At 40.7% G+C, this 25,926-nt stretch overlaps 1 protein-coding gene across 5 annotated transcripts; it reads left to right on the forward strand.

Moving 5' to 3' along the window:
• Positions 1 to 10: 10 nt before the first annotated feature.
• On the forward strand, positions 11 to 25,918 carry si:ch211-230g15.5 (polyhomeotic-like protein 3). 5 transcript variants are annotated; one of them, XM_067578769.1, is made up of 12 exons: positions 11 to 661; positions 5,444 to 6,083; positions 9,029 to 9,181; positions 10,497 to 10,604; positions 10,775 to 10,985; positions 14,282 to 15,496; positions 16,833 to 17,176; positions 18,007 to 18,175; positions 19,491 to 19,602; positions 19,896 to 20,016; positions 22,465 to 22,771; positions 25,028 to 25,918. In XM_067578769.1, the coding sequence occupies exons 2-12, from the start codon at positions 5,463 to 5,465 to the stop codon at positions 25,180 to 25,182; spliced, it is 3,516 nt and encodes a 1,171-aa protein (XP_067434870.1). In that variant the 5' UTR covers positions 11 to 661; positions 5,444 to 5,462; the 3' UTR covers positions 25,183 to 25,918. The 5 variants fall into 5 exon arrangements, with proteins under 5 accessions (XP_067434870.1, XP_067434869.1, XP_067434872.1 ...); XM_067578768.1 differs by having other exon boundaries at positions 11 to 657; XM_067578771.1 differs by having other exon boundaries at positions 11 to 657; positions 14,297 to 15,496.
• Positions 25,919 to 25,926: the final 8 nt, after the last annotated feature.

The raw sequence follows: 25,926 nt of genomic DNA on the forward strand, positions 1-25,926 counted from the left end.
TGTGTGACTGAGCGCAGTAACGTGGTGCAGCTGGATGTAGTATAGAGAGTCTCTGCGGTCCTCCTGAGCTCTGAGTGGTGCTGTCTCGCCTCTGTCGCCCTGTAAAAACTGCCTTCCATTGCATTTCTCCACCAGCGGACTGACCAGGCCCCTCGCAGCCGCAACACTGTGGCCCCGAGCCGGGCTGATTCCCACCTCAGACCCGGCAGGTGTGACTGCGGCGGTACACCGGAGAGCGGCGGGGAACCAACCCCGCTCTGGATGCTGGATTTACGGACTGCTCCGCGGGAAAATCCCGGGATGTGATGAAACCAGAAACAAAGTGCGACACACACACAAGCCCATGCACATCACAAACGGGCCTGTGTTGCATTGCAACTTTGCGTTTCCCCCCTCCTCTCTGCAGGGGCTAAAAGGCAGATAATAAGAGGTGAGGCTGGTGTAATTATTGTCTGGGGGGAGGGTGACGCGCACTTCACAGCAGACCCTGCGCTGTCAGACGAGGAAGTGAGGCTTCACACACGCCCATTTCAGCCTGTCGACCCTGCTGAAAAAACCCAGACCCGTTCATCAGATAACACTGCCTCAGACTTTCCAAACATGCGCTCACTTTCGGATGGAGGACACCGGGAATAAGCTGCAGGACGATTTCAGGAGGTAGGTGAGCAGCGAGCTTTACGCAGAACGTCGACAATTTCCCAAATGTTATTATCGTGAGACTTGTTCCCTGTGAAGGCCCGTCTCCATCTTTTCTCTCTCTCTCTCTCTCTCTCTCTCTCTCTCTTTTTTTTTTTTTTTTTTTTTTTTTTTTTTTTTTTTGATAGTCACATGCGTGATCTCTGGCTTAACTGTCACCGACTCGTACTGTGTCTAATTACTATCATCGCGGATACGTCTGCAGGAACAAGTGAGACCACAGTTTACAGGCTGCGGGCCAGATGTCAGCATCTGCCCGCTGTGCGTGGAGTCGCACCTGCTGCTTGCGTGGTGATGATGCGTGAATTTAGCGTGTTAAGAGTTCAGGCTGTTGACTGAGCCTCCATTTAAAACAGAAACCTCCTTTTTTTTGATAAGATTCAGTCCAAAATTTCCTCCCACGACCACAGCTGCTGTGCCGTTAGAGCAGCAGGGAGGTAACCGCCACCACGAATCCTCGTCCTTTCAGATAATCACACTCAAGTCACATTTAAGGTGATTCTCTTTTGGCATGGGGACCTCCTGAACCCACGGTGCGACCCCCTGAGGTTTCCCAGGCCACACTTTTGGCTCCAAAACTCCTTTCCTGTTGATTATGACCGTACAAAACCTATTTATAGCTGCATTATCTGAATTATGTTCTCTGCTAAAGTGACGATAACTTTTCTAAAAACACAAAAACAAACTCATGGTTTCTTCCTCCTTCTATAGAGAATAAGCAGTCATCCTCAGGTGTTTAGGGAGGTTATGACCTCTAATGACTCCTAAAGGATTAAGGCTGCAACTATTTAATACTTTCACTATCAATTATTCTTTTATACTTGATTAATCATATAATCTATGAAATGTCAAAAAATAGTGAAAAAATGCCCATCACACTCTCTCAGGGGCCAAAGTGACGTCATCAAATCTCTTGTTTTGTCTGACAAATTGTCCAAAAACCCCAAAAGTATTAAATTGACAATGATTTATGGCAAAGAAAAGCAAACAATTCAGACAATTTTCACCTCTGAGAAACCGAAACCTGCAGATTTTAGCGTTTTTGTAGAGCTGCGGCTCGATGAGTCAGTCACCAGAAAATTAATCAGCAACTATTTTGATAATGTAATGATCTTTTCACTTTCTTGTTTCTGCTTCTCACGTTTCAAGATTTGCATTTTTCCTTCGTCATATCTGAAGGTTTTTGAACTGTCAGACAAAACAAGCAGATTGAAGACATCACAGCGAGCTCTGAGAAACTGTGAATGCAAAGTTTCATAGACTTGTTTAAATAATTGGCAGATTAAATGATAATGAAAGTAATTGTCTGTTGCAGCCCCACAGTTTTGAATGACAAATTACTAAAACGATTAATCAATTATCAAAACAGTTGCTGATTATTTTCCTGCTCATCAACTGACTGACTGATCTTTTCAGCTCTAAAAAGGACACAATCATACTGAACATTACACCTTAATGTTAAAATACACTCTGAAACCACATTGTAGAGATGAAACTCTGTATATAAAAGTCAAATGTAAGATTATAACTGCTGAGTTTAACTATATCCAGAGTAATGCAGTTTATGTTTGTATCTTTATGATGAAAAGTGTCTATTTTATATTATTGTTCATTATGGTGACAGAAGTCAGGATCTCCTCCTGCACACCTGTGGATGGTTGCTCTATAAGAGGAGGAGGAGGAGGAGGAGGAGCTGCTGCTCTGATGAAGGCTGGAAATGCATCAGTATCAGATGATAAACTGCTAACATCAGGCTGTAGTAATGTAGTAGTAATGAGGTTCTGTTTAGTGTGTTTTTGCAGTTATATCAGGTCATAATATCTTATATTTCTAATCTTATATCACATTTCAGGTCAATACTTCACACATCTGACAACATCCACAAAGAGAAAGAGCTGCAACGATTCATTGATTAGTTGATTAGTCGATTGACAGAAAATGAATCTGCAACTGTTTGACGATCAGTTAATCATTTGTTATTTTTCATGCATTAATGTCTGTTTTCAGTCTCTTAAATGTATCAAACAGCACATGATAGTAAACTGAAGTAATCTGAATACTTCAAAATTATAACAAACATTTTTCACTATTTTCTAAAAGTGATTAACTGAATCATTGTGAGTTGCAGCCTTACAAATAAACAGTGTACATGTGACATCACTATAAACTGAGACACTACTGCACTAAGAGTATTATGAATGTGTTGTAGTGATACTAGAAGAAAAAAGTATTTCAAGGTCATTAGTAACTTAGTATTCAGTCATATAATTTTCAGCTGTGGTAAGACTACAGTATACTATATATATACTGTATTTACATATATATTCATGTAGCACATTTCATATTCAGGAGAAAACTCAATGTGCTTCACTTCTCTTTAAAATCTTTTAAGATTAAAAGAATAATAATAAGAAGAGAAGAGAATAAAGTAAATAATGATAATAGTAATAATGATATTTGTCCACAACAAGTGTGTAGGAAGACTCGCACATAAATTGTTCACTTTCAAAGGATCAGAAAAATATTTGGCAACTATTTTGATCATCAGTTAATTGTTTCAGCCTGTCGTCGAGTAGAAAATGTCTCAGTTCCAGTTTGTTGTTTGTGAGGATTCGCTGTTGTTTTCCGTCTCGTGTGAAAGTAAATTGGCGTCAACTTTAAGAAAACTGTGATGTTCACAGTTTTCAGTCGTTTTGTAAACCAACCAATAAATCAAGTAATTGAGAAAATAATCATCAAATTAACAGAAAATGAAAATAATCGTTAGTTGCAGCCGTTGATTAAATGCAGATTATCGTCTGCCGTACACAGAACTACTCTCTAGAGACTGAAAACATGATGCTGTTATTAGTCTTTGGAGCCGTTTCTAAACAAACTAATGTGACCAAACTCTTCAAGATGAAGGAACATGTGACCCAGTGCAGCGATGTGACTCACTGACGTGTTTTTAATCAGATATATCAGCTTTGATAGACACACAATACTTGTTAGTAGATCAGTTAATTGTTGGTTTGGATCCAAACGAGAGAAATATAAAAAATCCAGTCTAACATATGTGACGGAGGAAGGTCATGTAGAGCTTTACAGACAAGCAGAAAGCACCTTGAACTCTATTCTAGACTTCCTAAACTAAAAGACTCTGAATGAGCTGCAACCGTCCGTCAGTCGTGTGAGGAAGACCAGAGCGACGACCATCCATCACTGTGGTCCGTTTCACAGGTGATAAAAGCATGTAAATGTCTCTCCAGGTCTGGTTTGGATAAAGAGTGACTCCCCGCAGGAATATTATGCTGATTTTTCAGTTTCCTTTGTCGGATTACCTGCTGCCATGGCTCCGATCCAAAACACACAAGCTGTAGTTGATAGTAACGGTGTCGCATGTCGGTCGGTCCGGTGAAAGTACAGTCAGCAGTATCTGTATCGTTGTGATGTCGGCCTGTAGCATCAGTGACAACACATTATCGTCTCCTGAAAGGACTGTTTTCAATCTGTCAGTCTTCTTTGTTCATATGCAAAAAGCTAATATTGGTTTTCTGTAGGTGTGGACCTACAGTCTAGTTTGATAAAATATTTGTTTTAGTTTCATCTGAGGTTCCTTGTTATTGTGTTACCTTTGTTTTTAAGGTCAGATGTGCAGGTGAGCTGATCGCTAAACTCTAAATTAAAATATTCAGATTAAAAATACATTTTTAATCATGTAGATTTTTCTTAGTTAGATGTTCAATTACTTTTTGCAGGTTTTATTCAGTAGTTTCTTTTGAGCACAGTCCTCCTGATCTTTATAATAATTAGTACCAAATTACATCTGTTCTTTCCAGAAGACCTCCCGGGAACATTATTAAGAAAGAACGTTTACATTATAAAATTGCATTTTATTTCTCAGCATGAAGGTCTTCCTGTTTCCATGCTGCCAGGAATTAAATAGTTGTGGGTAAACACTGAATCGTGGTGGAAACATATTGGGTCTAAAAATACTGGAATCAGCTTCGAAGCCCCCGAATTCCCAGAAAAAAGCCCCACCACAGACAAAATAGCCTGAGACCAGATACAGATCTGATACCAGCGTTTCTCTTTTCCCACATTTAAAACCCGTGTATCTCACTGCCTGCATGTTTTTATGAGGTAACACGAGATCACTGCGGCGACACAAACTGACTATGACTTCATGTAACTGCATTGACAAAGAACCTGTATTTAATGTGGTCACGTCTGGCCGATACTTGAACCAGCTAACAAGGTCAGATACTGATCCTGCAGATATTATTTTTAGCCGTACTAGCGGAGCGGCCATGTCCGTCCGTCAGTCAGTCAGTCAGTCAGTCTGTCCACCGCTGCGGTCCAGACTGACTATGAGATGGATTGTTATGAAATATTATGAATAGACGTTCATGTTCCCCAGAGGATGGATCCTCTAGAGCCACCAGCAGGTCAAAGGGTTGTGATATATCTGAACATCCACTCAGTGGTTTGGCTCAAACATTCGTGGTTCCCAGATGATGAATCCTGCTGACTTTTCCTCCAGAACCACTGTGAGGTTTTTAGTTCTTTATTGAAATATCTCTGTTGGACACATTCCTGGTTACCAGAGGATGAACTGTAATAACTTTTATCTGCTGACTTTTCAACGGTTGTAGCTCCTTGGATCGACTCCTGCTGGGAACCTTTGTTACGTGTTGACATGATAAACCAGCATAAACATGGTAAACTATCTATTTATCTGTATTATCTATCTATCTTTCTATCTCAGTGTGCTAAAGCGTTGAAGGATGGACAGGGAGCTGGTTCGGCAGAGCCAATCAGAACACGGAGAGGCCACCAATGGCACCACCAGCCCTCAGGCTTCCACCGCCGGCCCGGACCTCTCCTCCACACCTGTGACCCCCACCCCTCCTCGGCTCACTCCCAACCCGATGCTCCTGGACTCCCCGGCGCCGACGCTAACGCCCACCACCTCCTCCCCTCCCCCTCCTCTCACCCCAGCTCCCTCCGTCACAGCGACCCACGGCCCGAAGGTGGCGGCCGCCGTCGCCGGCTCTCCCTCTCCCCACATACTGGTCCCGACTCCCCCTAAACTCACCTCCACAGGAAGCCCCGCCCTCCGCACGTACTCTCGCCCGATCCTTCCCTCCGCGACGGGCGTCTCCAAAACGTCACCTACAACACAGACCTCCTCTTCCTCCTCCTCCTCCTCCTCCTCTATTGTAGCCACCACCTCCTCGCCCCTCCTCTCTTCTTCTTCTACTTCTTCTTCTGCAACGCACAGCAACGCCACCTTGTCAACCAAGACCTCCACCACCCTAACCAATGGGAACACAAGGCCTGTATCCACGCCGACCTCCACACCAATCACGCCCTTTCATACTCCAGCCAGTCCGCCTGGCAGACAGGTAACTGACGCACCACACACGTTACGTAAACTTCATCCATATGATCGAACATCATCACATAATATATCACTGCTTCTCCTTTAATTTCACATTATGTCTCCAAAACATTGAGTTACTTTCTAAGAAAAGAGAAAGATGGATTTGTTTGAGAGCTGAGAGGATGTTGTGTCAGGTGTATTATGGGAAATGAAGTTCAGCTGATATCAAAGTTCATCAGACATTGAAAACTTTATTGGTTAAAACATATACAGGAAAGTCAAAGTGGTACATTTTGTTAAGTTTGATGCATTAAGTGAAAAGTAGAATTTTTAATGATGAATACAGTGTCGGGAGAATTAATTGATTAGTCAATCTGCAACAATCTTGATAAGTGATTAAGTTTTTCAGGTCAGTTTTTAAGCAAAAATGCCAAATATTTATGAATTTTAGTGAATTTCTGTCTTCTTTAACTTAATATTTGGGGGTTTGAAAACATGTTGTGTTTAAACAACATCCAACGTTTGAGAAGCTTCTTTTCTTAAGTATAAAAAAGGTTTTTAGTCTTTTCCTCAAAGCGAGGTATTGAAAAAAAAGCATCAATTTAGTATTGGTACTGAAATCAATGTATTTTATTGGTAATAGTATTGAAATTTCAGACAATATTCAGCCTTAACAATGACAACAAAGCTCTCTGGCACTACACGGTCACCTTAACCCTGTTCTTCTTTTCATTATCATGAATCTGTCAAATATTTCCTTGATTAATCAATTAGTTGTTTGGTCCATAAAATGTCAGAAAATGGTAAAAAAAAAACTGTCAATCACTGTTTCTCAAAGTCCAAGATCCAAACTAAAATGTCTTGTTTTGTCTACAACTCAAAGATCTTCAGTTTACTGTCATAGACGACTAAAGAAACCAGAAAATATTCACATTTAAGAAGCTGCAACCAGAGAATTTTTTAAATGACTCAAATATAAAAATAGTTGGCAAATTGTTGCAGCTCTACATCCAATCAGATAACAGCAAACCAAGAAGCATCTGTTATAAACTTAACTGGCCTTTCTTGAACATGAATGTAACAGTTCTTATTTATAAAATATCTAAACTATATGTTGACATGTTGAAGTAGCAGCTTCCTTGTCAAACTAGAGGATGTTACTGTTATACAGTAAATGTCGGGTGCAGGTGATTCTCAGACCGGAGCAGAGCCGCCTGGGTCAGTGTCTGTGTGCATCTGAATGTTTGGGGTTACAGTTTCCTCTCTGTTTGCTTTCATCTGAGTATCTGTTACATCCGTAGCCTTCGGTGACACGTGTTTGTCTTTGATTGCTTTGAGAAAAAAACATATAGCTGAAACTGTGAGCCTCACATACAAACACATAGACAGACAGTGTAGGTGTTGCTGCTACTTATTTCATCTCTACTTAAAGAGGCAACATAATGAAAAACAACAACTATCTGTCACTGTCAGAGATGTTATTTAAGTGCATTTTTCACCAAAGTTTCTACATGATTACAGGAATGCTGCACAGCATCAAACACGCACTGCCTGAAGGTTTAATTAGCAGCAGTTACAATGTCTTATAATGAGTCCCAGCAAACAAAAAAACATCCACAGAACCCTTCCTGCAGCATAATCCTCTTCTCTGCTAGTCATCTGTATGCTGCTAAACAAATGTAGCTTCACCAATAAATCATTAAATGTGCTTATTAAGTTGGAGCTGCGGAGCTTTGAGGAGGCAATAACGTGACTGAGAATTAGTTTATTCAAAACTGCTGTGAATCCAGACTGACTGCGGCTGTCGACGCAGCGAGCTACAATCTTATTAGCGCCGCCTTTCAAGCCTACAGGTTGTAAATGTTTGATAATCAGAGGTAGAGCTCAAACAAGTTGGTGATTAATCAAAACGTCAATCGACAGAAAACCAACAGCATCACGTACTGCATCACTGCTTCCCTTTAATTATGTCATTTTATTTTGAAAACAGGGTGTAATTCTTTGTTTGAGAGGTTAGCTTAGCTGCAGCTAACAGAAAAGAGGAAGTTGTCGCAGTGTATTATGGGAAATGAAGTTCTACTTTATATCAAAGTTCATCAGACATTGAAAACCGTCAAATTGTCAAATTATTAGTAAAACATAGACAGGAAAGAGATAAATTTCACTCAATGATTTTCTTATATTTTGTTATTTTTGCAGCATTAAGTAAAAAAGTAGAATTTAAATGACGACTTTAGCATCAAAAATATTGTCAGAGGAGGTAATTGATTTGCTAATTGACAGAAAATGTATCTGCAACAATCTTGATAATTCATTTTTAGGTCAATTTTAAGCAAAACTATTTTTATTCTTTAGTTATTCTAAAGAATACTGTACTTCTTTGATAATAAATAGAATAATATTTTATATATATTTATATATATATAATATTTGAGGTTTTTGGATCGTTAGTCTGAATTCAGGCACATTGTTGACATTTTTTTGACTCACTTAATTGAGATAATAAACATTACAGCTCTACTCAAAAGATAGATTTCCGGTGGATTGTTCCTTTAAATCGCACCAACTGAACTAGCCGACCTGAACTGACCCTCATTGTGATGCGGCTTTAAAAACATCTGTAATAATAATAATATGTGTTTTGATGTAATCGAGCATCTTTCGGTGCAGAAATGTCAGAGGTATGTTTCATAGACAGCAGTCACTTCCTTTAAACCTCATTTAAATGTGACAGTTATTGTTTTGGACGTCTTTAAAACTTTATTCAAAACAGCAGTTTCCCTTTGTTTGCTCTTTGGGTTTCCACCCTTTGTACACACACACACACACACACACACACACACACACACACACACACACACACTGCTTTTCTAGATATGTAACAAGACAACGACCTCGCTCTAAAGCTCTTTTACTGGTTTGCTTCCCTCCTCTCTTCTCTTCTCTTCTCTTTCCCTTTTGTTCCAGGTATCACAGGCTCATCCTGTTGGCACACCTGGTCTTGTGCGAGCCAATCAGAGCCCCACCCCTGTCAGGCAGAGGGTATCCCAGCAGACATTGCTCCTAGGGAAAGGTCTCAAAGGGTCGGGCCAAGACCAGGTGCTGCTTAGAGCTCAGATGGTAAACATAGATACACACACACAAACCCCACATTTACATAGATTTCACATCCAGTTCTGGCAGCAGCGGCAGGACAGATTAGCGGTAATCAAATGAGCTGGAGATGGGAAGGAGTAGTAGGGAGTGTAACGGTCAAGAGTTTCATGCTATATTCAGGTTATGTAGGAAATATGAACGCTGCAAGTTTTCTGCTCGACAACATGTTTAAAGTGAGCGTTTAAAGCTCAGACGTTGAGCAACAGACCAGAAAAATCCATGAAAACTGAGCAGACTGTAGTTTTATTTTAGCAGTATATAATAATGACTATATAATAACAGTAATAATCGTTTAAATTTACGATCAGGATAAACCTCTCGGGGAGCAACGTCCTCCAAAACAAACTCTTCAAAATTGTAGGAATGATGATAACAGTAATAAAAGAGAAAGAAAAAGAAACTGTTTGTGTAGCAGCTTTTATGCAGATATTAACTTCATTTTAAGTTCCCCCATTAAGCATTTATAAGCAGTAAATAAGCATTTAATGAATGGTTTATAAAACACAATAATGTAATTGTATGCAAATATAAGTGTTTTTAATGTATTTGTATGTATTTGTCCTGTTGGCGCCTATAAGTGTTTATAAATGACAATATAATAAAACACATAATAATATAAAAAGCAGAGTATTTGCACACTGGATATATAAAATATGTAAAATATTGATGAAGTAATTCATTAACAAACACTTTAAATGTCCTTATATGTGTTTATAACTACATTATAGTGTGTTATAAACGTTTATTAAATGTTTATATGCTGATTATAAATGATTAATAAGTGAATTTAAATTAAAGTGTTAACAGATTATATTTTTTAAGTATTGAAGGGATCAGGGGGACAAAATGTATCCAGATTTCTTATAACACAGAAGCATTTTTTTACAGACAAGTGATGATGTTTAGGTCATTCTTTTAATTTTTAGGGATTTTAAAAGGTCAAAACTTAAGACTTGAATGTTTTTGCTTTCAAGTCTCACATCAAAAATCTTTAATCCAACTTAAATCCACGTCTGAAAAGTCTTCAGCTCTGGTTTTTCTGACAGTTTCAATAACATGTAACCGTCTGTTAGAGATAAATATGAGGAAAAGACAGAATAAGATGTTTGTATAGTTACAAGTTTGACCCAGAAGTAGAAATAAAGAAAAAACACAAACATGAACATCTTCAGTGCTTGATTATGGTTCAACTCTGTGCTTTAATCCCTGCTGTCCTCCGTTTACTTCCTCCTCCTCTTCCTCTTCTTCTTCCTCTGTCTCTCCTTCTTCTCCCCTGCAGCTGATTCTTACGTCCGCTATGCGACCTGCCCCGTCCTCCTCTTCCTCCTCTTCCTCCTCCTCCTCCTCCTCCTACTCTTCCCCTTCCTCTAACCCCGCCTCCGCTCAGGTGAGCAGCCACGCAAACACGACTTTCCGTGTGTACATGTATGTTTTTTATATTTCTTAAACACATCTCCATTCAAAGCAGAAAAAGCCTGAAATGTGAAAACAAAAAAAAAGGTGCGTTTGAGGTCTAACTGTACATCTCGCTTCTCTCTCTGTCTCTCCTCTCCGCAGCTCCAGAGTCTCACCTTGAGGCCTCCTCCCCCCGGGGCTTTCACCATCCCCCCTTCCCTCCGCCTCAAGCCCCCCTCCTCAGCCCCGCCTCCCCTCTCTCGCCCTCACGCTCCCCTCTTCCCCCCTCTCCGGCCGCGACCGCAGCCCAGCAGCACCACGGCAACGGAGAGCCCGACGACGCCCAGCCGCCACCTCTCTGTCCCGCCTCCAAGTAGGTCTAATTAACACTGAAAAAAAAAATCTAAATATGGAGATGGAGCTGCAAGTAATACGAGAGGATAAATATGTCTCAGGTGGAGAAAATAATAATAAAATAGTTGTGAAAGACAGATAACATGGTTCGTCTTCTAGCAGTAAATACAGATATTCACCTGGGAGTTTGTGGTGTGCAGCCAGCTGAGTGATAAGTCAGTTGGTGTCACAATTACACATAAAGTCACAAAAACAAGGAGAAGATTGCATTTTATCAGCACTCAGACTGCAGCTGGTGATCATTTTTTAAATTTTTGTTTAGTTAGTATATCTATAAAATAACAAACAATAGTGTAAAAATGCCCATCACAGATTCTGAGAGCTCAAGGTTGTGCGTTAAATGCTTATTTTGTTCAAAAAACAGTCCTAAACCCAAATGTTTTTTTTCATTTATAATCATTTAAACTGACAAAAAGCAGCTGGAGAAGCTGGATCCTGCAAATATTTAGCATTCTTTGCCTGATGAATGACTTAAGGCGCCTTTAGTGACTGTGTAAGTTTACTGCATGTCATATTGTGCAAGATGCCTGTAATAAAACCTTGATAGATTGTACACAATCAGTTTCAGGCTGTCAGATTATAAGATGAATGTGTGGTGAATCTGCAGCAAAGTCACACAAACTTCTCTCTAGTTTCCCCTTTTCAAATCTGTTTTAAAACATCAGTCAGGTGTCTAAATGAGCATTAAAACCTGTTTTTCTTGCTGTAATCATTCCTCCTGTTCATACTGACCATTAGAAGATCCCTTCATAATGACCTTACAATGGAAGTGATGGAGGACAAAATCCACAGTCCTCCTTCTGTACAATAAATGTATTTAAAAGTTTGTCTGAAGCTAATATGAAGCTTCAGCGTCCAAATGAGTTAAATCAAGTAGATATCTTTCAACGTTACAGTCTTTTTAGTGTTGCATTGCAGCAAAAGTTGCTCAAGTTCAACTTTTTTCCAAAATGACGCAGTGCTAAACTCAGTCTATACGTGACATAATACTAACATGCTATCCTTAGTCTGTAAACATACTTACATCAGCATGCAAGCTAAATGTTAGCATCATGTTTCCATGCAAACTCTATGCATGTTAAGAATGACATGATAAAATGTAATGAAAAAATATAAATAAATGAACACTGTACACATATAAACAAAACAAAAAGCTAATGCTAAATGCATTCTAAATGTTAGCATGTTAACATAACTATGCTGGCAATAAAGCTAACATTAGCATGTTAACTAAGTTGGCAATGAAGCTAATATTAGCATGTTAAGTACTCTACATTCTTTTTCTGAAGCTAATATGAAGCTTCAGCGTCCAAATGAGTCAAATCAAGTAGATATCTTTCAACGTTACAGTCTTTTTAGTGCCAAAGTCCCTCTTTTTGTTACTATACTTCCACCTGCAGCTCAACAGGGAAACACTGTCTGAGGAAACACAAGGAGGGAATTTGATGCTAAAAAGACTGTAAATGTGTCAGATATCCACTTGATATGACTAACTCAGACTGCTGAAGCTGAATATAAGCTTCACATCAACTTTTAAATGACTGTGTGGACACACTGTGGATTTTGGCCTCCATCACTTCCATTGAAAGCACATTTGAAGGATCTTTTAATATCTAGTATGAACAGGAGGAATGATTACATCGAGGAAAACCTCTTTCACTGTTCATATGGACACCTGACTGCTGGTTTAAGAAGAAGAAGAATCTCACAGTGAGATCTGAGACGCTGTTTTGTTGTCAGTCAGTTTAATGTGTTTGCTCTTCAGCTTTTAACAGCTGACATGTTAAAGAGTTCATAACCAGGCCTGAGGTTTAACAGTTATCATCCCTCACACAATATATAAATCTCTAAACTCACATATTTAAAGCTGGGGGTTAATTATCGTGATTTTTTCATCAGTGTTTAGCTTTTTCTTTTGTTTGAACAAAGAGAACGACTGGTAGAGACGATGAAAGGCAGCGTCAAGCATGAAATGAACATAAAGAGACAGTGAAGAAGCTTTGTGTCGACTCCCTGAATCAGGTTTCCACTGGGGAACCGTCAGTGTCTCAGGAGCAGCTGAGGATTAAACCACCAGACTCTCCTTTATAAAAACACATGTTGTGTGTCTGTGCACAGTTCAAATCCACAAAACCTTATTTTAAAATCCAACCAAGATCTCAAAACTTCCAACGTCCAAAATATCCAATTCTACATTGTAGGTAAATGTGTATAAACGCTGCGTTAGACATCTAAATATTTGTATTTTTTATTAATTATAGCTTTGTGATGTTAAAATGAACACATAGAGATCTGGACTGTTGATTCTTAAAGGTATGAGGTCGTTTTTCTGTGTTTTCTTTAACTTTGTGGCGTCTTCGGAGTTTTGAAAGGTGCCAAATATTTTATTATAATTAATGGTGGTACCATTAAATATCTGGGATTTGGGGTTTTTATTACTTCAGTATAATAATCAGAACCCAACTGATATATTGACATGTCAGATATAGAGCTGCAATGATTAATCGATTAGTTGATTGATGGAAAATGATTCTTGAGATCTAGAGACGACATAATGCAAACATCAAATATTAGTTTTGTAGCATAAACTCTTTTCTTTCATATTATCTGAAATTTTGTACATAAACATATATTATCTTAAATGATGTAGGTGTATAAATAATGTTATGATTGATATTTTTCAATCTGTCCTGTTGTATTTTTGATGTGAGGTTCTCTTTGCTACTGAAGAAAATGATATGATTCTACTAAAAAGCTGAACAATAATTATATAACTTTTGCTGCTACGCCTCCAAAAACAATCCAGATGTTTAATTAAAGTGAGTCATCAGTGAGCGAGGTCACTAGTTCACCATCAGCAGCTTTCAGCATCCAGCAGCACATGAAATCTATCATTTATCAACAAAAACGTTCAGTTAACCAGTTTAAAAAAATGATATCTCGAACTGTTCTGAATCCTGAATCTCATATGAAATGTAAAAAGTTTTCCTGCTGGACACAAGACGTCTGTAAAGTTCATCTCAGTGTTTGTTCACTGGAGGCTTCAAGTCTCAACTTCACACTTGTGTAAGTTGAATATTAGACCATGATCGGCTCCAAACTAGTAGTGATGTCAGGTGTTAAAGATTCAGCAGATGAAAGTGAAAACAAACTGTGCACATACATCATTCTGCAGAGAGAAGAAGAACTATCGAGAGTTCACAGCTTCGTCTGTGCACTTTTCACAAGTTCTTCTTCTCTCCTCTCATTCTGCAGCTCTCTATTCCCCAGTTCGTGCCGTCCCTCTGAGACCCAGACTTCACTCTCCAAGAGCGGCGTCCCCGAGGCAATCGTCGACCCTCCAGCCGATCGCCGCTGCTCCCGCCGCTCAGGCGTCTCCCATCAGCAGGCCGCTGGCGGGACCTAAGAGCTGTCCGTTATCCCAAACCATGCTCGGGCCCAGCCAATCCCAGCACAGCTCGCTACCCGTGTCCAACCCCATGTCGGCTACTTCCCATTTCGAGCCGTCGCCGTCCGCAGCGAGGCAGCTGCAAATCATCGCCCTCTCTTCGGGCCGCCAGCCGCAACCTGGCACCTACGGCCACGCTACGGTGCAGTCGGCCGTAGCGTCGCCGGAGCTGTCCAGCCAATCAAAGAGGACTTTGAGCAGTGAAGACGTGATCCCCCTTCCTCTAAACCCCTCGTTGCCAAAAACAAACTCTCCCCTGCCCTCGCCGCCGTCTCTCCTGAGTCCAGCCTCCCCGCCGAGTCAGGCCGGGCCTCAAACTCAAACTCTGGTCCAAAAAGGAGGCGAGGCGAAGGAGAGCGAAGAGCAGCGAGAGAGGGGACGAGGAGTAAGACAAGGAATCGGGGATGAGGGACGTGTCGGACAAGACCTGCGAGTGGAGAAAGATGACCAAAGAGAGAAAGGAAAGGAGGAGCGGCAGCGGCTGGCGGCTGAGAAGGACGGAAGCCTCGTCAGTCCAAAAGAGAAGGAAGTCGAACTAAGCAGAGAAGAAGAAAAGATGGAGGTGACAGAGGAAGGCCAGAGTGAGAGAGAGAGGGGAGAGGAGAAGAGTGAAAGAGAAAGGGGCGAGGAGAAGAAGATGGAGGAGGAAGAGGAAGGAGAGACAGCAATGGACCAGTCTGAGAACACGACCAGTCCAGTTCTCAACCAGTTCCAGAACGTAGATCCTAACCCAACGCCCGACGCAGTCAAAGACTCCAACACAGAACCAAAACCCATCCTGGGTCTCGTTTCAGCTCCAGTTCCTGTCCAAAATCCAGCTCCTGTCCCAGTCCCAGTCTCAGCACCAGCTCCACTCCCAGTCCCAGTCCCAGTCCCAGTCCCAGTCCCAGTCCCAGTCCCAGTCCCAGTCCCTGAGGTATCTGTCCAGAGTCAGCGGCTGCCAGAGCTTCCTCGAGACCTGCAGCCGGCGAGCCAGGAGGACTTCTGTGAGAACATGTCGACTCAGTCTGACAACCAGTCAGGTACCTTCATCACGACGTCTGTTTGTTTTATGAAGCATCATCATCATCATCAACTAAAGCAGCGAATATTATTTAATTCAGTTTCTAAGGCTGAAAAAAAACAAATATCACAATATTTTTGACTAAATACCTTGATGTCTATATTGCAACAATATTGTAGGGATGATTATTGGTGCTTTCACTAAATATTTACACAATGAGATGTTTGATAATTAATCATCAGTAATGTGAATATAATGACTGGAACAGTCTGGTAAGTTCAGGAAATTCCATCACTTCACTGTAATACAGCCTTTAAAACCAGTAAAAGACAACACTTATATCACAGTATTATGATATGCATGACAATATTACAATGACAACATCTAGTCTCATATCTCAATATTGATATAATATATTACCCAGTCCGGGTCCAAGTCAGGATTTAACATCAATACTTTTTGGCTGCTGAATGTCAAAGATTCGATCATAAACTGCACTAACAAGGAGACGAAAAACTGAGATTATATAACTTTGACATAAAATAAAATAAATATGAACTGTGATGTGTGATTGATTAACTGATCTCATGTCTCTGCAGGTTGATTTTTATAAAAAGAAAAAGTCTGCAAGGAAGGAATTTAACTTCAAAAACATGCTGGAAAATGATCAGAAGTCATGTAAACATCATTTTAACTACATTCAAAACCAGCAGCATCGTATCTTTACCTTATGCAACATTAATATTAGGTAATTAACACTTAAGCACCAATGATGTAAACAAAAAAACAACAAAGTGTTGCTTCATGTATCAGTAAATTGTACCTCGTTCATTGTTATTTTCTCTTCTCTTACTTCCTCTTAAGGGATTTTTGGTGATTTTTAATCCAGCAGTTGTTTAACGAGCAGTCGTTATCAGATCAGAGTCGTCTGATCGCTTTATTCTTTATTAAGTTTAAATATTTACAGCACAAAATAAAAAGACGAGGTTTTTGAGCATCGTCTTTGCAACAGGAAGCAACTGGATTTACTGGAAATGTGAACTGAAATGTTTGAGACACAAACGATTACAGACTGTCTGTGTATCTGTTGATTATTTTTTCCAAATTAATCAATAAATCATTTAGTCAATAAAGTTAAAAAATCTTAAATGAAGCAGAGAAAAGTCTCAAAGCTTGTTGCAGTTACTGTGTTTTAATCTCTTTGGAGTTAAATCCATATCAGAGACGCTCTTCATTCTTTGGTTATTGAGAAATATTGATCAATCAGATGTGATCTCAAAATGATTACCCAATGATTACTTTTACAACTTATTGATCTTATTGCGCTAACTGTTCACTGTCTGTCTTCCCTCCAGCGCTGTCCAGCCTCTCCTCTCAGTCTCCGCCCTCCTCGCCCTTCATCGTCCCCTCGGCAGACAACCCCCCCCCCCTCCTCCCCGCTCAGCCCGCCCACCCGGCCGACCTCAGCCTACCGCAGCCCGAGCCCGAGAACGCGGACAAGACGGGCGGCGAGTCGCAGCACCCGGCCGCGGAGACGGAGACGGAGGCGGAGCTCCTCGGCCAATCGGAAGACGAGTCGGAGAGCTTCAGCCAACCGCTGAGCGGACCCTGGGAGCCGAAGGCGTGGCCGGAGGGACGACAGGTTCTGACTCACCTGGTGGAAGGATTCGTCATCCAGGAGGGGCTTCAACCGTTTCCTGTACGTACGCAAACACGGGGCTGAAAACTTTACATCCTGACCGCCGGACGCCAAAATAAAACAGCTGCTGAAAATATATCAATGGTGTCGATTCAGATGTTACAGTCAACACGTCTGTTTTTTATGTGTTTAATAGTTCAGAGCAGTTAAAACACTTGAGGGGTCTGGTGCTGCGTTCAGTATAATCCAGAACAAAGCAGGCCGACATCAGCTACACTGATATCCCATCCAGAGTTCTGCACAGTCAAGTTTTGCAAATTTAGGACTGAAACCGACCTCATACCCACAGGTATCTCTAAACCAGCTTTAGACCTGATCTGACTCGTTAGTGAGACTTGTGTCTTCATCTGATTTATACTCAGATATGTTCTGAGCTGCTGAGCCGCACAGACACACAAGTGTGCAAATGTTTGAGGCACCAAAAGTAAAGTGAAGATGCTTGCAAAAATAATGCAATGAATAGTTAACTGCATACAAAGTTGATTAATCAGCAGAAACTTAAAGTAAATCAATATGTTGCAGCAGTTCTCCTCAGTGTTTCAGGTTCTCGGCAGGTTCTTCTTCTGTCTCTTCATGTTAATCCCAGACTGACTCCATGATGTTGAGATCAGAGACCATCTGTTGCAGGACTCCTTGTTCTTCTTGTTGATGAAGATAGTTCTTTATGACCTTTATGTCCTGCTGCAGTATAAATGTGGGACTGATCAGACGCTTCCATGATGATGTTGCATTATGGAGAAGAATCTAAACATACATATAAAAACACAGTGACACTTGCAGACTGCATGTCTGTAACGGATGATGTTGACTTGTCTTTTTTCACGGTGCAGGTGAATCGCTCGTCCCTGCTGGTTCCAGAGCAGGTGACCAAACCGCAGGAAGTGAACGGGACCAATGGGAAAGCAGCGCTGCCTGTGACACAATGTGAAACAAACAAACAAGCTGAACCCTCCACCGACTCAGAGGAGGAGGGAGGAGACACAGACGACCCCGGGACCAGTAAGAGTCTTCTTCACACCTACACACACATTTTACACACACACACACATATATATATATATATATATATGTGTGTGTGTGTATACATATATATGTACTGTCACTGCACTCTGAGCTGTATTTGTGAACGTCCTATCATTAAAATAATAATCAATATCTTAATCAAAATAATCAAATAATCAATAAAGCATCAAACAAAAGTCAAATGGAAAAATGTGCATTTGAAAGTAAAAGTGAAAATAGAGCGAACGAATGATTATTTTCATTATTGATTAATCTGTTAGTCGCTTTGTCTATAAAATGTCAGAAAACAGTGAAAATGGTCGTTATAGTTTCCAAGAATCAAAAGTGACGACTTCAAATGTCTTATTTTAATCCAAAACCCAAAGATATTCACTTTATTATCATGTGTGACAAAGAAAAAGCTTTAAATCATCAGAAACTGTTTTTTGCTTAAAAATGACTAAAGTGATTATTTGATTATCCAAATAGTTGCCAATTAATTTTCCATTGATCGACTAAAGCTGCGTTCATAAACAGACGGACAGTCAGACAGCAGGAACCGGCCAGCGGCTCCCCGACAACTCCACAAATTTCCAAACATGCGTTATTTGGATAAACTGACCACATACTGGGAATTTAAAAGGTTACTTTCTGGCCTGTAAAAATATTATAAATGAATAAAGTGACATATTTGCCGGCCACATGTCAGCTTTTCTTGTTTTTAGGTAACGTCCGGTTGTAAATTCTGTGGAGGAAATGCTGTCTATCATTACTGATATTCTCTGCCGGCCTCAAATAATTTTACCATCCTGCTCTCGTCCACTAAAAAGAAATCCAGTTTGCTGTTTACTGTCTGTCTGAATCCATGTAAATGCAGTGTAATCTGCAGTGTACAGTTTTCTAAACCCTACTTGTTTAACACCTTAAAGGACATTCTGACACAGCTGTCAGAAAACATTAAAAAAAACAACCTCTCTGACATTGAAAGGTTGAAGTTCAGCAGCATTTACTAAATCTATGAAGCAGAAATGTCCATGAAACAGGCCTGGTTAGCTGTATGTTAACAATAACTACACCATAAGCACATACAGTACTGTGTTATAAGTAAAGGTAAGAGTTGGACTGGTGAGCATTGGCCCGATGACACGGAAATAAAAGGAAACTACGAGTGCGACCTGGATGGACAACGATCAGAAACAGATTGTTCTCTGTTGCCGCGGTTTGTATTTTTAGATCGAACGAAGGCCTCGTGCATCTTTAACCTCTCTCAGATAAAACACAGTTGACCTTGAACATGTTTGCGTTCATACAGAGTCGGGCCAGAGGGACAGAGCGGTGCTGCACTGCCAGTTCTGCGGGAAGAGAGGCCACGCACACAACTTCATGCGGTCCAAACGCTTCTGCTCCACTTCCTGTGCACGAGGGTGAGACATGATTTCATTTCCTCAGAAACAAATAAAAAGAGAGGGTGGAAAGAGGGGGGTTGGGGGAGGGGGATGGGCAGCTAGTGTATCATGTGTCATGTGATCTTAAGATGTAGTTCTTGAAATGAGGCGGTGTTGTGTGTGTGTGTGTGTGTGTGTGAGCAGCAGTGCTGACAGGATGTGGTGTGTGGCCATGTAGAAACACACAGGTGTTAAAGACAGATATGAGTGTGAATCAAAGCAGCAGAACGAGGAAATATCACCACATGTCTTCTTCTCTCTCTCTCTGTCAGGTTTAACGTTCGTCTGACGAAGCGTCTGCGGGCTCTGAGTGCGGGCAGCCGGACAGAGAGGCCCCGCCCAGCCCTGAACAGGGCGGAGTCAGTTCCTGGGAAACCTCTGTTACTGCGGCTGGTAGGCAGACTGAGATAACACCAAACTGACAGCTTCAGTTCACTTACATGAGTGAAAATTCAGTACAATGGACATTTCACACTGACATGCCTGAACCACATTTATCTCAGTTAACTAATCAACTAATAACTGATCAATGATTAGTTGATTTAGTTGTTTAGTACGGTGGCCCTGAAAGGTCAACACACGGCAACTTAAACCTGCATTAACTGATTTATTGTCAACAACACTGACACATCATCATCTTTTAAGTTGATATGTTGAACTTGTTAGCAAACAGTTGCTTATTTCCACATCCAGCAGTTACAACATGATCATCACATTGATAATGTCAATAATTACTTGTGGGGTTCCTCAGGGTTCTATTCTTGATCCTTTGTAGTTTCAATCTGGTTAAAGCTGCTTGAAATGATGTTTTTTGTCCACTTGTTTTCAGCAGAATAATCTCTAAACATGACTTCTGTCATATTATCAGTTTATAGAGTAGTCGTGGCTAACATGTTAGCAAACAGTTGCTTATTTCCACATCCAGCAGTTACGGAGCAACATTATCATTCATGTGGAGTCGTGTTTCTGTCCACCTGGTGAATGTGAGTCCAATATTCACTCTCTTTTAGCTCTGTTTTTACTCTCTACCAACTCCTGAGGGAAATATCTGGCTCTTTAGCTGCTAAATGCTCCACTATGTTCACCAGCTAGTCTACAGCTAACTGTGTCTGTTTGCCATTTGGTGCTGAGCAGGTAGTGTACAGTGACTTTGTACAGCTTTTTCTCTAAAAAACGACGCTATGAGACGCTGAGAGTGAACCAGAACAGTAAAGTTGCAGCCGGACAGATAAACAATGAGCTGAAACTCACTATAAAGCTCCGTAAAGCCGAGAGGAGCTGCGGAGTCACTGATAATTCTCTGTAGGTTCATCACTACGAGCCAAACGCATTACACACTGACATTTTATACATTATTAATATAAAAAATATTGATTATTATTGATTAGCCACTTTATGTTGCAGTGTGTTAAGCTTTGAGGGTAGTTAAGTATACAAAATGTAAAAAAAAACTCAAATTAAAATGCCCATCACAAATAGAGGTCTCAACACTGGTCGCAGTTTGATGCTCCACAAACTAGAGCAGCAGTACCCATAATTCATCCTGCATTTCACAGCCTTCATCTGCCTCAAAATACACGTTTTGATGATGATGATGACGATGATAAACCACATGATCAGAGCTGATAGACAGTCAGCTTGGATCAACTCTGATATTCAACATATTGACACACCAGAGACCCTGAGACCTGATTCAACCTGGTTAGACTGAATATCATTTGGTCTAAGTTGGGTCCTGTGTCGGGTCTTAATTATTAGGAACTGAAAGGGACCATGAAGACAAAGTGATGCATTCAAATGTCTTGTTTTGTCAGATAAACAGCCCAAAGATATTCAGTTTACATGTAATTTTCTGGTGATCTGCTCATCAGTTAATCAACTAATTGTTTCATCAGTAATCTTAACGCCTGTACTGATCCACAAAACAGACACAAAGTTACAGACAAAAGAAAGAAAGTATAAAAGTCTTGCTTTAGCTTGCCAACAAGCTTACATGTAGCATGCAAACAAAACCGTTTGCATGTAACATTTGTCAAGTTGAAGTAACACTCACTCCTCACCCCCCTGCAGACTTCAAAGGTGGCTGTAAAGTGCGGTTTGGTCCTTTACAGAGAACAGAGGGTGTAGTCAACTCTGCTCTCTAAAGGTGACAAAAAATGTTTGCAAAGTTGAAAAAGGTGTCAAAATGTCATAAACTTCCACAGAAGCTCGTTAACCTGCTGCTGCTGCAGCATAATCTGCATCTCAACCACCTGTTTGATCAGTATGTGAAGACAGATTTATGTTGTGCACTAAAAATATGTCAAAAAAAACACAGATTACACCTCAATCTTTGCCTGGAGAGCTGATCAACAAGCACCCAGGACTTATGGGATGTGAAGTGAGACGGCCATCTTTGTTTCTGGAGCCAGGACATCCAAATTTGGGCAAAGAGGTGGAGCTCAGGGGGGCGGAGCTTAGGTGTGGTTAACGACTGACTGACTGATAGGTTAAGACAGCTGTCAATCAAGCAAACATGTGTCTAAATATACCCAATCAGTTGAGCCATAATATCTTAATACATTTACAAGTTAGAAATAGTGAAATGACCTTTTAAAGCTTTTGTAGAAAATCACTTTTGTTGTCATTCAAGTCATTGCAGTTGAAAGTTTGTTTTGCCAACATCTAGTGGCCGTTTGAGGAACTGCACCTTTAAAATTCAACTTTTTTCCCACAACTGTTAATAATTTGCTGATTTTAACTAATTTAAGAGGCAAAGTATCAATATGAAAGTGATTTAGCGTTTTAATTTGAACTCAGAAACATTATTTCGTCCCTCTTTTGTCACGTGACTCTTCTCAGCCTCGTGATCTCTGGAGCGCCGGTCGCCGTGAGAAGAAGGGGAAGGAGAAGGTAGCGGCAGCAGAGGAAGAGGAGGAGGAGGAGGAGGACATGGAGGGAGGAGGGGAGGAGGAGGAGGAAGACGACGACGGAGGAGAGGAGGATCCTGCGGTCGCCATGACGGCCAGGATGGATCGACGGGCGGCGCGGAGAGCGAGGAGGGCGTCTGCGCCCGCCGTCACCACCTCCACGCCCACGACCACGTTCAAGCCCGCCCCCTCGCAGTGGAGCGTGGAGGAAGTAACCGCCTTCATACACACACTGCCAGGTAGATAATAAACAATCAATTAATACTTCAAAACAAATACCTCACATGTAGAGTAACTGTGACGCCATTCAGCTTCTCAGGAACAGTTTGATTTATAACCACTCGAGGATCTTAATCGCCACCAGATGACGACGGGCTCGTTTGAAGCGTCTCCACTCAGACAATTAAGTGTTTCGCAAAATGTTGAAATTAACCGCAGGGTTAGGTAACACACATGCCTGCAACCGCCAGCTGTCAGTGGGAGAGAAATATATGAGAAACATCTGGAACAACAGAGCGAATCTTTGGTTTCATACACAAATCTGTAAATTCAGTGTCGTAGAGGTCTTATTAGTCTAATTAACGTACCTCAATAACACTTTCACCTGACATGTTGATAACGAGTTTTAATATCCTTTCAAGACATTTGTTGATTCAACCAAGTAATAATACGTCACATGACAGCAGTCAAAAGATCCGTTATTAACTGTCGTCAGCTTGTTTTAATATAATTGGAGGTTTATTTTACATGTGGCTGACTGCAGCCTACAGTGACCCTGTTTACACTCGGTTTTAAAATGCGTCTTGAGTGATCAGCAGGCCCACACGATTTCTTTTACAGTTTTCAGCGGTGATCCAGAATGAAAATCTGCTGAATGTTTTTCTGCTTGTAATGTGATAGACGACATTCATTTAAGATAACAAAGATTGTTTTTGAGCAAAAATAAGCACACGCAATACATTAAAACAACCTAAAATTACCTCAAGCAGGCTGAAAGAAATATTTAGTAGATTTTAGTAGAACCATTGAATTTGAGATTTTATTTCATCACAAACACTTCAAAACAAAGTTTGAACATTTGTTGGAAAACTCGACCAGGATAAAATGCACATGGCCACTAAAATGCAAGGTTCAATGTGGAGCAGAGAGAGAGCAAAAATTAATTTGCAAAAACATTAACCATTAATCATCTCCCAACAATTAACACTACAACACATAAACAAACAAATACATAAATAATAACTGATAAGGCCCCTTGACCTCAACTTCACCAAATATCTTTTGAGAACCTCTAAAAACGGCAAAGGCAAAAAACACAACACTCAAACATAAAACTTACAAGCAGCGTCTCTACTGGTTTAAAATCTGTGGAGGTGTCGACAGAATTCTGTGGGCGCAGATTCCGTGTGGGCCCGGTGATCTGATCACAAGTGAACGGCACTAAATACAAGTATAAACAACCACCAAGTCACATTCAATCAATCAATCAATCAGTTTTTATTTATATAGCGCCAAATCCCAACAAAAGTCATCTCAGGGCAGACCCAACAATTCCCCCCATGAGTAGCACTTGGCGACAGCGGTAAGGAAAAACTCCCCTTTAACGGGTAGAAACCTCAAGCAGAACCCGGCTCTTGGTGGGCGGCCATCTGCTTTGACTGGTTGGGGGGGGGGGGGCAGAATAACAGCAGTCATAACAATAACAAACCACTTGGTCCAGGACGCATTTGACCACATATCTTACAGTGTAAACGTTAATCCGTCCTGATGCGTCTCCGACAAGGACGCAGCAGGAAAATACATCATCAATGCAGGATGTGGTGGTTGCTTTTGTGACAAAGCACCAACGCCAAATGACTTGGTCCTGCCAATCTCAACAGCTGGAACAGTCTGTACGTGTAGATTAGTTATTGAAACATTTTTGTTGTCTTAGCTAGCTCATAGGAAACAAATCTGGCGCTTGCTTGTCTGGTGATGACTGTATGCTCGCTGTGTTCGTATGTGTGAGATGTCTGTATGTGTTCTTGAATGTCCCAATGTGTCCCAATGTCACTGTAGAGCACTTTGTAACCTGTGTTAAAAAAGGTGCTATATAAAATAAAAGGGCGACAGACTGACGAAACCTTCAAGAGGAAGTCACGTAGCAGTAACGAAACTGATGTGTCTCAGCTGTCCACTTGTGTTTAGATCACAGAAACACATTTAAAAAACAGCCTCAGTATGTGTCCAGGAAATGTCACATAAAAATATCATATTCTAACAGGTATTTGTGGTCAGATTTGTAATCTTCATTACTTTATTCTTTGATCAGATAGCTCGTTGGTGTTTGATTTGTTGAGTTCAGATCAAGTTTTTCCACAACTATCTTGTAAAACTACTTCTTTCTGGAGCTGTCGTTGTGCAGTTGTGTTGTCAGGTTCAAACAGGAAAAGGACAAACACAGACTATCATATACCATCTTTAATCTCTGTTCATGTCTCTGTCGTCGTGTCCAGGCTGCAGCGACGTGGCCGAGGCTTTCCGGCTGCAGGAGATCGACGGTCAGGCTCTGCTGCTGCTGACCGAGGACCATCTGATGACCAGCATGAACATCAAACTGGGACCGGCTCTCAAGATCTGCGCTCACATCAACGCGCTGAAAAACCAATGAGAGGAAAAAAAGACAGAAAAAAGACACAGAGATAAAAAAAAAAAAAGGAGAGGTCAGGGTTGTGATACGGAAGGAATAAAGGCAATAAGGACGCAGAGAAACTCAAGATGAAGAGAAAGAAAGAAAAAAAAAAAAGCTGACACCAAGGATGACAGAACAAAGTCACAAAAAGAGATTCACGGTAATTTATGAGATTATAAATCGAGGTGTGTGTGGCCTTAGGAGAACGGAGGAGGAGGAGGAGGAGGAGGAGGAGGAGGAGGAGGAGGAGGAGGAGGAGGAAGCAAGAAGATACCGGAGCCCAGAAGACATTTCATCGGTTTTGGGCCTTCTGACTGTAGCAGGAGACGGGACGATTTTTGTAACTTTGTGTATATTTTACATGACGCTGGAGAGTGTAAATTTGAAGCTATTTCATGAAGGATTTTGAACATTTAATATATAAATTTGTCTATTTAGTTTTTTTAGAACGTGATGTCAATGACAAATCTATCCCGTAGCTAACATAACCGGTGTGTGTAAAAAAAAATAAAAATAAAAAAAATAATAATAATACGTAGACTTTGTAAGTGATTAATGAAAGTTTAATGTTTTATATCACTATATTCTGGACAAAAACATGTCTGTGGATTAAAAAAAAAAAGAGTCACTATCAGGGTAGAGGCTGGTGTCTTTAATCGTCACATTTTTATGGTATCTTGCTTGAAATTATTTAATAAATGAACAACTAATCAAAGAGGTTGT

The sequence above is a fragment of the Thunnus thynnus genome, chromosome 21 (assembly GCF_963924715.1).
Source record: "Thunnus thynnus chromosome 21, fThuThy2.1, whole genome shotgun sequence".
Lineage (NCBI taxonomy): Eukaryota > Metazoa > Chordata > Actinopteri > Scombriformes > Scombridae > Thunnus > Thunnus thynnus.